Source organism: Felis catus, chromosome D4, assembly GCF_018350175.1.
Source record: "Felis catus isolate Fca126 chromosome D4, F.catus_Fca126_mat1.0, whole genome shotgun sequence".
NCBI lineage: Eukaryota > Metazoa > Chordata > Mammalia > Carnivora > Felidae > Felis > Felis catus.
This window is the reverse complement of record NC_058380.1, coordinates 32,121,515-32,134,019: the sequence shown is the minus strand read 5'-3', so window position 1 is coordinate 32,134,019 and position 12,505 is coordinate 32,121,515. Positions and strand designations below refer to the sequence as shown.

At 39.3% G+C, this 12,505-nt stretch overlaps 1 protein-coding gene across 1 annotated transcript in view; it reads right to left on the bottom strand.

Moving 5' to 3' along the window:
* UHRF2 (ubiquitin like with PHD and ring finger domains 2) overlaps positions 1-12,290 on the bottom strand; it is a 79,347-nt gene extending 67,057 nt beyond the window's left edge. The window contains exons 1-2 of the mRNA XM_003995480.6: positions 11,700-12,290; positions 4,964-5,197 (exon numbers count right to left, since the gene is read on the bottom strand). Of these exons, the coding sequence (XP_003995529.1) occupies positions 4,964-5,197; positions 11,700-11,852 (387 nt within the window). The 5' untranslated portion in view covers positions 11,853-12,290. The remainder of the gene's footprint in view (positions 1-4,963; positions 5,198-11,699) is intronic.
* Positions 12,291-12,505: the final 215 nt, after the last annotated feature.

The window sequence follows — 12,505 nt, the reverse complement described above, 5'->3', positions numbered from 1 at the left end:
CAAAGAAAAGTTTAGGCAAAAAGGAAAGCCCCAAATCTGTTTGCTCATCCATAAAGCAATTTTAATTACAGACAGTCCTATGTCTATGAAAGGAAAATCTTTGCAAAGCAAAAGTGACATAAGCAGTAATTCAAGAGAATGGCAAAAAAACCCTCCCAATTTTACTGAGCTAGGAACAATTTAATTTTGATGAGACTTGCTTAAAGGAAAATATTCAAAACAAACCAATTTAAAGGTAGCAGCTTCTAAGAGTTTTCAGGTTAGCCAAAGATGTTTTAATAGCTAACAACATTCCATGAAAACGGGGCAATATCATTTGTTTATCCTTGCATCTCTAATATCTAGTACAAATATATACTAGATAACCATTTATTCGATGAATGAATTACCCAGAAATAAGCACTTCTACGTCAAAAAAAAAAAAAAAAATCAGTGAAAATACCTATGACAATTACTAAGCTTAATGAAAAAAGCAAATAAATCTGTTACTCTCTTCAACTAGTAAGTTAAATGCAGCTTTGACTAAACATTACAAATAACAGCCTTTTGAGAGTTTAAGTTCCAGCTTGCATGTGTGTTTCATGTGTTTCCTAAATGAGGAAAGGGAGACCATGTAAAACTTGCCACATTTGTACCACTGGGAAGCAGCTGAACTGGAATTTGAAAGCAAGTCTGATGACAAAACTGAATACCTTAACCTCTACGCTATATATTAACATGAAATATAAGAGTTGTTTAAAAAGTTAGGTACATGAGGGGGTGATTGACCAGCTCAAGTCAGTAGAGCATATGACTCTTGATCTCAGGGCCATTACTCAAGCCCCACACTGGATGTAAAGCTTTAAAAAAAAAAAAAAAAAAAGACAAAAAATACTCCTGTGTCCTATACATAAAATCCTCTTTAAAAAGAAAAAAAAAGAAGAAAAAGAAAAAAAAATGTATTAAAAAAAGTTAGGTGCTAGAAATAGTGGGCAAAGTAGTAATACTGAAAATGAAATGCATAGATCTGCTGAGAAAAGCAGTTTCTCATAATGGTCTTCTGAATTTGGTTGGAGACATGGAAGGGTACTGAGAAATATGCTAAACAGAAAGAATTTAAGTTGACTAGACAGCTTAACCTGGACACTACATAAGCTGGCCCTCCTATGAAAATAAATTCTATACCTTCACTGCCCAAAATCTATCAAGTCAAATGTAGCAGCTTCTCAACTGTTACCCTTAGCCAAAAAGTCAAAATGTAAACTTAACATAGATACAGATGGCTACATACATATTTACGGATATATGGATATACAGGAATTATACATACATACACAAACCTCCTTAGTCTGGCATCTAAGGGTAATAAGAGCAATGATACTCCAGTAGCAAGAAGCATACCTAGTCCCCAGATCTTGGTTTCTAATACCATTCCCCAATTAAAGAATCAAGGCTCCTTAAGGAAATGGTTGATTCCAGGGCTGGGGCAGAAATAACTAAGATGAGCCTGGAGCAACTTCTAGGGCCAGAAAGAAGGTGCTTTAACAAAAACAAAAAACCCCACAAAAATGGAGGTATACTGAAGGGATATGTGGAAAAAAATATCCCTACTGATGTGAATAAATGACTAACAAAAAATAAATGGGGGAAAAGAGATCAGTCTCTCATGTAGAATTCCCAATACATTTTGTAGGTAATCTACCCTTCATGAAGTAGAGTTCATAACTCCCTCCTTAAATTTGGGCTACAGGTAGGGACTTCATCTCAAAGACTACAGCATGGAAAAAGGGGTAGGGGAAGAATAACTTCACAGTGAAGAAACTTGACAAATGTTACCTCAGCCAGGTAATTAAGGTTCATAGCAACAGGGATAACTTAACTACTGATGTAAAAACCCAAGCTATAATTAGCAAATGGAATGCTGATAGCTTGTGCCCTACATAGGATGTGATGAAAATAGCACTATACTTCTGTGGTCTTCCTCCAAAAATATGTAAATCCAGTCTAATGATGAGGAAAACAAGATGAATACTAATAGAAGGGTATTTTACGAAGTATCTGACCAGTACTCCTCAAAACTGTCAAGGTCATCAAAAAGAAAAGTCTGAAAAACTGTCAGAGCCAAGAGGAACCTAAGGAAATTCAACAACCATTTTCTATCGCACTAATGTAAATATGCTACCCTAGATGGGATTCTGGAATAGAAAAAGGACATTAGATAAAAGCTAAGGAGACAGGGCTCATTAATTATAACTAATGTACCATAGTATCATTAATGTAAAATGCTAAAGTTAACAGGGCAAACCAGGTGTGTAATACATGGAAAATTCTAGTATCTTCCCAATTATGCTATAAATCTAAAATTGTCCTAAAATAACAAATTTATTTAGAAAAAAACATAGAAAATACTGGTTACTCAGAGGGATGAAATCTCCAAAAGGGGACTTTCAATATTAATAATTCTGTCTAAATTTTGAGTACTACATAAAAGTTTTTTTATTTATTTATTTTAATGTTTTATTTATTTTTAGAAAGAGAGAGACAGAGCATAAGCAGGTGAGAGGCTGAACGAGAGGGACACAGAATCCGAAGCAGGCTCCAAGCTCTGAGCTGTCAGCACAGAGCCCGACGCGGGGCTCGAACTCACAAGCTGTGAGATCATGACCTGAGCTGAAGTTGGATGCTTAACCGACTGAGCCACCCAGGCACCCCCATAGAAGTTTTAATTGATATGTCTTGCTCATATCATGTTAATATTCCCAGACTTTACATTTTCTTATTGTAAGTTTTTTTTCTTTTACTAAATGATGGTAACAAGGAAAGCTATTGGTATTTAAAGAGCCACCTTACTGACTGCTCACATCATTCTAATAGGTTTATCTTAGTCTTTCCATATATCCATAAATAACTTTGCCTTCTCCAATATTTACACTTTGTTGTTCTCCTGCCTATCTGCATCATCTAGAAAGACGTTAAGTAACAGCATTAACTGACTTCTGTGGCTCCTGTCTTTAATGGGAAGGCTTTTGGCTTTTCCCCACTATTATATGAAGTATGGTTTAAAATATTCATCCACTCCCCTTGTTTCACTTACCAAGGATTTTTTAAAATTTAGAAATGGACCGCCCCCTTTAAGATTAGATCACTTATTTATTAATATGATGAATTATATTACTATATTGCGGGTTGGGTGAAATGGGTGAAGGGAGTCAACTGTGTGGTAACAGAAGGTAACTAGACTCGTGGTGATCACCTTGTAGTGTTACCAAATTATAAAGCTGTACACCTGAATTTTAGGTGGCAAACTATAAAGCTATATACTTGAAACGTCTATTAAAAAAAAAAAATCCAAATAACGAACTATCCCACTTCTTGACAAACCATACTTGGTCAAGGTATTATGTTCTTTTAACATATAATCATAATTTTATTTGCTAAATATAACTTAGGTTTTACATCAATATGTAGTGATACTGGTGTCCTTTTTGTCATGTTTTAGAATCAGTATTATATTAAATTTAAAAAGCAACTGAAAGCTTTCCTTTTTTTTAAGATGTGGGTCAATTTAGATAATACAATAGAGGTTTAAGGTAATTTATCAGTGTAGCCATCTAGACCAGGTACTTTGGAGATATAGGTCTTGGTGGGTTTTCTTGATTCTATATACATATGGACTTTCTGCATTTCTCCTTAGATCAAAAATTATCTCTATTTGCATTTTCTTAAATAATTTATTTCAGCTACCAATTTTTTACATTTTCGCCTTAAAAATGCTCTAAAAAATTGAGTCTAGGTCCCAATTTGTCCCAACCAGTATGAATGAAGAAAAATAGTTTTAAGGATAGAAAAGGATGAAGCAAAACTGTCAATTATTTCTACAAAATTTATTAGAATTTGAAAAAGTTGGTAGATACAAGGGTCAATAAATATTATCAATTGCACTTCCATATGTATGCAAACAAATCACAATTTTAAAAGATAACCATTTATAATAGCATTTAAAAATGCAGCTACTAGAATAAGATATATAGAGAAAACTGATAATGAGGTAAAGATCGAAGTTGATGGAGACATTATGTTCAAGAATGAAGGTCAATTCTCCAAGTTACTCTATAGATTCAGTTCCCATCAAAATCCCATATTACTTATCTGCAGAGTTTTGGCAAACTAATTTTAAAATTCTTACATGCAAGTGTTAAGCAAGACACCCTTGAATAGGAATAGATCTGGGAGATGGGGGGTAGGGAGGTAACAGTCTACTAGGCTACTAGTACTTAGAATAGTATAAGCACAGAAATACACAAGCAGACCAATGGAACACAGTAGACAGCAGTTATGCAGCATCCTGTGAGTGAACGAGCACTATTTCTAGACAAAAATTCCTAATGAAATTCTAGAACATGTGCACCTAGATACACAAAAGTTCAAAATAGCTGAAACTGGGAAAAGCCCAAATGTATCTATTAATCATGGATTAAATATACTGTAGCATGTTAATAGAATAATGTAATCATGAAAAGTAAAATACAACTATATGCATGAGAATCAAAGCTGTGAAAAAGCAGAATTCCATTAGATAGACTTCAAATATAGGCAAAGCAAATCATTTTTTTAGAGATAACATAAGTAGTAACACTAAAGAAAAACAAAACAAAATGATCATGATAGTTTACCTCTTCAGATAAGAGGAAGATATGTTCTGGGAGAGGCACACAGAAGGCTTTAAAAAGGAACTGGCATTATTCTACTTAACCTCACTGCAATTACACAGGTTTTTGTTTTATATTCTTTAAACTGTACTTATACATTTTATATACATTTATCTATATACTTCACAATTTTTAAAGACTACTTTTAAAAGTTAAAGTATCAACAGCTCAGTCTTTACTTGCAAATAAGTGAAGATTGATTGCCATTTGAAACATTCTAAAGAGAACAGACATCTGTATTCTCACAACTATGAAGTCTAAAGAAGACAACATACCTTATATAGCCCAATGCCAGGATCAATAAGAAAATCACAAGTTGATGTAGACGGCTGACCAGAAAGTCCCACCCTTGGGGTTTTCTTTACTTTAGGTGGGCTATTAGAACAGGGTTTGGCCTGTACATCAGTCTGTTTAGATGTGCTAGGAAGATCAGGGTCTGGGCGAACTAGTAGCTGAATTATGTCATTCAGTCCAACATCATAGTCAAATAAAGTATATCCATTTTCCAACTAGAAAAAAAGAATAAAAAAGATTAAAATGTTTCTCTCAAAATTTGATCTTTCTACATCTTTAGTTACTCAAATGTCCTAGCCAAATTATTAAAACAAAATTCATAGCAATGCAATTTAGTGAACTTAAAACCATTCCTACTACTTTATGGCCTCTGATGTCAGCATCTTCTCAGGACCTCAATAAATTCTTAAGAATCATTCTGTATTACCTATCAGGAAGACAGATAGCCACTGAAACCAAGAATGTACCATTGCTTCTGTGACTTCAACACCCAGGCAGAAAAACTCTAGATTTCTCACCAGGTCTTATTTATTTTAATTAACAGTATCTGAATCCACTGTAAGAAAGGAAGGTGAATTTTGAAAGAGGTTTTATGATCTTGTGTTCATAAAGACATTAAGTTAAAAATTTTGTTTCTGAAGCACTGTAATTTTTTTTTAAATCAAAAAAAATTGAAGAATAATTACAATTATTGTTCATGGTATTCCACTTGCCTAAAGTTCTCTAATTCTATTTGTAAAGGTTGTCAAGTTGTATCATAAAAAGTCTTCCAGGATGAATAGTGAATAAATTATCTTGCAACTTACCAATATTTTGGTAGAGACCTTGCCCACCTCCCCAATTTGCGGAAGTCCTAATCCCAAATATCTCAGTATGTGACTTTATTTGGAAACAGGATCTTTACAGAAGTAATCAATTAAAATTAGGTCATATGAGTGGGCCCTAAACCACTGTAATTGACATCCTCATAAAAAGTTTAAATTTGGAACACAGAAACAAACACAGAAGGAAGATGTGGAGGCAGCCACCTGAATGGAGCAATGCACCTACAAGCCAAGGAACTTAACAATGGATTGCTGGCAAACACTAGAAGCTGAAGGAAACAAGGATTCTCTATTAGAACCAGGGAACATGACCCTGATGATATTTTGATTTCAGACTCATAGCCTCTGGAAATAGAAGACAATAAATTTCTATCGTTTTAAGCCATGTAAGTTTTAGTACTTTGTTACAGAAACCCTTGAAAACTAAAAGTCTCCATTTTGTTTCTTTATAAAATCAGTTGGCTATTTCACCATGATACAGTAATAAAACCAAACTCCATAAATATCAAAACTATCATTTCCCCAGAAACATTACTAATTTAATCACTATTCATTTCCCCCTTTGTATATCATTCCTGTCACCAATCCTCAACTCCCTAACACAATAAGGCCATATTTCCAAAATCCACCAAAGAATGAAAGTTTGTCCATAAATATTGATAGACTTACTAAATGTACTAGATGAGTAATTTTAATTCAAGTGGTCCCAAAACACATCTAGCACAATCCTGCACATTACAGATGTTCACAGTTTTAACTACAATATGGGATCAAAAAATTCACAAATTTCCCAGGGGGAATTAGACACCATCTCACAGGTTAGTTAACATGCTTATTCCAAATAAGCCTAAGGAGTCTCTCAGGTCAACAACCAGATAAATCCTTATAGGGATTAGAGATTGTTTTGTTTTTAAATAAGGTAAGCAAAGGAGTACTGATGCATAGGGGCACTTGTACCCCAATGTTTATAGCAGCACTCTCAACAATAGCCAAATTATGGAAAGAGCCTAAATGTCCATCAACTGATGAATGGATAAAGAAATTGTGGTTTATATACACAATGGAGTACTATGTGGCAATGAGAAAGAATGAAATATGGCCCTTTGTAGCAACGTGGATGGAACTGGAGAGTGTTATGCTCAGTGAAATAAGCCATACAGAGAAAGACAGATACCATATGGTTTCACTCTTATGTGGACCCTGAGAAACTTAACAGAAACCCATGGGGGAGGGGAAGGGGAAAAAAAAAAAAAAAAGAGGTTAGAGTGGGAGAGAGCCAAAGCATAAGAGACTCTTAAAAACTGAGAACTGAGGGTTGATGGGGGGTGGGAGGGAGGGGAGGGTGGGTGATGGGTACTGAGGAGGGCACCTTTTAGGATGAGCACTAGGTGTTGTATGGAAACCAATTTGACAATAAATTTCATATATAGAAAAAATAAAAAATAAATAAATAAGGTAAGCAATATTAGCAAACAACAACTTCCTCTAATCCTGAATTCCTGGAGAAAACAAACTCAAGGAGCAAAAGAACTATACATTCACACCTTCATTTGACATTCTCCAATACTCCTTTCCCCCAAAAAAGGTGAGAACATACTAGTTCTGGAATAGTTAAATAAGTACAATGTGATCAAACATACAACTATTGCACATTATGACAGTGTTCAAAGCAGAAAATAAAAACTCTGTTAACATTTATAGGGCATGCAAACCAAACCAAAACAGTACAGTACATGCAAATTAACTGGAAGGACATTTCCTAAAATGAAGAGAGCTGTGAAGGCAGTAAAATAACTGGAAATCCAAAGTGCTTCCATAAACATTTTTCCATTGAAATCTGAGGCACAAGAGTCAGAGCGATAGTGGGGACATTCTCATATTCAATACCTCTGACTAGTTTCTACCAAGTGATTGGTCCAAATAACATAAGCTGCTTCAAATGGGATTTCGTTTGAAAGGAAAAGCAATGTGTGTAGTAAAACATGAAGCGTATCAAGGAATGAGGCCCTATAACAGAAGTTAGGTTTACATTAACATGTAACTTTTCCTTCAATTATTCATGCTTGCTAGGAGAGTCACTTTTACCCACATTATCTACTCCTTCCCTAATTCATAGGTATTCAGTTTTCAAAAAAAAGTGATTATCAGCCATTGCACAGTAACTTCCACACAGCTAGGCTATTGTGAATAATGTTGGAATGAATGTTACTTGAAAAGTAGTGAAGTGCCCCCAAATTAATGAAAGTGCAGACTGGAATCACTGTCATTTATATTATACTGTAAGAAAGAGATTGAGTCACTTAGAAATTATAAACACCTATGCGTTTCAGGCATGTAACTATAGTCCATCAATGTCTCATAGCTGAAAATGTTTCCAACTGCCATCCTAGAAGACAGGGGCACAGTCTTAGAATACTAGAAAGGCAGAAATGGCCCTAGAATTTTTTTATTATTGTTTTTTGTTTTTTTCTGCCAGACTGCAGTCTTCAATTTGTATTGGGTTGAAGTCAGAAATTCCAGGTAACAGTAAGAACTAGAAAAGTGATGCAAGGGAAAACTAGGAAGCAAACACCAACTGACAATTGCTGAGAAGTCAGGGGAGGAGAATTCATTCCAAAGGGGTTACTGATAAAGAATGCAGGTAGAGGGCATGAGGTTGACAACTTTTATGTATCTTTCCCATCACATATATAATATAAATATGACATACACATTCTCTTTCCCCTTTAAATAGGCAAAAACTTTTACTTTGTAATCCATGTGAAAACAGAATCTAGGGGCAAAAGCAACTACTCCGTTTTTCTTCAGCTTTGGTTCATGTCCCATCTACAGTGATACAAATGAAAAAAAGAGGAGGGAACAAATTCCTTTAAAAGTAGGAAAGCTCCGGATTTTCAAAATATTTAGAGATCCATCAACCTAACTCTTCCCTAAAGACCCAATCCCCAGGATGCACACTCAAACTCCCAGAGTAATGTCCAAGTGAGGTTACCCTACTCTAACCAGAACTCACAGCCCAAAATTGCTATTTTGACCCACAAAAGTGGAATCAACTACTCTGCTTCTCAAATTTAATTTGCATAGAGATCACCTGGGACCTTATTAAAAATATGGATTCTACTTCGATAGGTGTAGCGTGAGGCTCCCAGGTGAAGGTAAGGCTGCAGGTCCTGCTGATTCAGGGACCATACTTTGAAGAGTAAGAAATTAGGAGACCGACTATTTTTCAACTCTGGTGGTCATGAGAATCTCCCATGCGGTCTTGTTATATTCAACCACTTGCAATTCTGGGGTGAGCTGAGCATCTATAATAAATATCCACAAGTGATATATACCAAAGACTATAAGTAACAATCCTAACAAAAAGGGGTGGGGAATAAGGGAGAAAGGGTACCACTTACATCACAGACACCATAAATTTATCTATGACTTTTTTTCTCACTATGTAGTAAGGGGTGCCTTTTTCTGATAAGCACAAAGGCAGTTTACAAGTGAGAGAAAGCCCTGTGATGCCAATCCAGTAGTTGTCTGCTATAGACATACTACTCTCTCCATGCACTGTGAACTCCAAAGAGATAATAATCACTGCCATGGCTACTTAGCTCACAGAGAAGTAAACAAAACACAGCAGTGTCATCCTTCTGTCTTCAACTCAATGGGGCACCGAAGGTCCATTCCTCATCCCTACTGCTTTATCACTGAGCTGAAGAAATCAAAGTAGTGAGTTAAGAGTCCTGGGGGAAGAAGTACAAAAGGATAATTACCCTGAACAGTTTTTCCCTAAACCTGGAACTGACTTCCTGGTTTACTGGAAGTCTACTTTGTTGACCTAAATGTAACTCTATTTCTACTTTTTCCTCAAGGCAGCCATGTGCAGGTTCTCTTTTTGCATTTTTGATAATTAGACTTTAGGTGTGTTGCCCAGGAATATATTCTCATGCTTCATTTCTCTCTTGTGCTGAAGTCACCTAAGTATCCCAGAATTCATGTACTATTATCCCTACCTAGAAAATAAAACTCAGAAGACTTGATAACCTAATTTTCATCTTTGACCAAAAGATAAAAAAGGGATCACTGGAGGTACAGCAATATAAAGCTACATGGGGTTTAACATACACGATTTCAAAAGCAAGATTTACAACTAAAAATTGAACATGTGTTTTACAAGTCAAACAGTAAATGATCGACGTAAAAGAGCTGCAAACACATTATGAAAGATGCTACCACTTATTTGGAAACAAAACAGGGGCGCCTGGGTGGCACAGGTCACCATCTCGCGGTTTGTGAGTTCGAGCCCTCATCCGGCTGTGTGCGGACAACTCAGGGCCTGGAGCCTGTTTCAGATTCTGTGCTTCCCCCTCTCTGCCCCTCCCCTGCTCATGCTCTTTCAGTAATAAGTAGACATTAAAAAAATTAAAATAAATTAAAAATAAAAACAAATTAAAATAACCTTGGCACTTTCTCTGAGCATAATCTTGTTACTCTGAAATTTCTGGGTAGTTTTTGAAGCTAAACCTATGAAGAGAAGAAAAATATTCCTTTCAAATCCTTTGTGGCTATAGGAAAACGATGGGGTGCCTGGGTGGCTCAGTAGGTTGGGTGGCCGACTTCACCTCAGGTCCTGATCTCACAGCCCCAGAGTTCGAGCCCCGTGTCAGGGTCTGTGCTGACAGCTCAGAATCTGGAGCCTGCTTCGGAGTCTGTGCCTCCCTCTCTCTCTGCCCCAACCCACTCGCATTCTGTCTCTGTCTCTCTCAAAAATAAAAAAAAAAAATAAAAAAATAAAACAAAAAAAACGTTACTTCCACCAAATCAACAAGCTACTTTTATTCCAAACCACAGAACTGGAGCCAAACTGTGGTCTACCCAACTGGAGAATGCCACCTTTTTTAGTGAATTGAAAAATAATAATAAGGCAAAGACAAAATAGAGACCTGCCTCTAGGTATAGACCATGAGAGACCTCTGGTATAGGTAAAATATTCAATAGGTCAGGGCAGGGCCATACCATGCATGTAACTACTAGAGACACCCACAAACACCCTCACTCACTACCAATACCACTTTCAGCCTTGTACGTACCGCTGGTTATGCTCCAGTTGCAGTGTTAAAAGCTTGGGTGAGGGGGACATTAGAAGGTGAGAACAGGAAGAATAAAACAGCCTTTCGTACTCTTTTCCACTCTGAAAATAATCCCCCTTGCCTATACCTGGCAGCTTAAACCCGATTCCGAATTACATCAAGAGCTCGCTCCTTCAGCCCAAGTCTCCAATCTTCAAGACAGATTTCAATTTTAGAAGAGAAGGTGAAGGAAGGGAGCCAGAAGTTTTGGAAAACCTTCGAATCTTCAGTGTGTTCAAAACCCTTCACAGCGAGGAGGCAGAACTAGGGATCTTGTGCCAAAGAGGAAGCGATTTTTAAGTTTCCCCTCTCCTATCTGCGAGCCGCGGAAGCACTGCGAGCCGTTAGCCGGGTCAGCCCTCCCCACCCGCACCGTGGCATGGCCGCCAGAGCCAGCTGCCCTCCCCGCCTCCAGGGGCGCCGGACCCCACTGAGCGCGGGAAGCGAGGCAACCCAGACGCTCTAGCGGGCTCTGCTGCGAGCTGCTCTTGCCCAGCTGAGAAAGAGGGGTGAGGTCTCTGCGTTCTGGGCGTCCCCTCCTCTCACCCCTCCGGGCGCACTTCCACAACGAGCTGGTAGGGACCCGCTGCACCCCCTCGGCGGGCCCTGGGCATGCGCTATGAGCCTCGCGAGCTGCCCAACCCAGGAGGAGCCAGGTGCTCTCTACACGCGCTGCGAACCAAGCCCTCCGGCCCGCCGAGCCCACGCGTTTTGGAGGCGCCCTGCAGCCCTCACCCCGGGCTTCCCGAGAGGGTGCGGTGGGTACGCCTCACCTGCTTGCCCCGGTAGAACAGGCGCTGGCACTCGGGCCGCACGTCGAAGAGCGCCCACACCCGTTCGCGCAGCTCCTCAATTGTGGCTTTGCGAGACACGTCCTCAATGGTGCGCGTCTGAGAGCCGTCGATGGTGCGAACCTGGATCCACATCTTGGCTCCGGGAAAGGGGGCTGGCCCGGCTTTGTCTCCCCCTGCTCTTCGGACGCCGCTCCCCGCCCGGCCCGTGCGGCTTCCCCAGAGGCTCCGGCTCTCTGCGGGTGGCGGGCGAGCGCGCGCACAAACGAAGGAAACCGACCAGACGCTGGGCCCCACTGGCGGCGGTGACTGCTAGACCTCACGCCCGCCCAGCGGAGCCGAGAAGGAAAGGAAACCGGAACCAGTCGCAGGGTACGCCACTACCGCAACCGCCGCCTCACAAATAGGAAGAAGCCTTGTCTGCGCCGCGCGGAGTGTTTACTTATAGAGAGCTCTAGCTCCCACATGGAGGTCACGGCGCCAACCCGGATCTCGCGAGATCGACGCCCGGTTCCGCCTTAAAGAGGAAGCAGCGAGGGAAGAAGCTACAGACCAGAGAGAACTAAGATGGGCGGGTGCGGGGAGGGCGGGCTGAGGGGCGGGGCTACCGAGAGCAGTTACTTGTCTCTAAGCCTGCACCTGGGCCCTGAACACGCCCTCTAGCCTTTGGTTTTTGGGCCGTTACAAAGCCTACCACAGGGGTTCCCGGCTTAGTACCGGTTTTGGGACTGAGCAACTCCTCAGGTCTAGTGGATACGGCTTCTGTGATCTCAAAAACATGTCCAAAA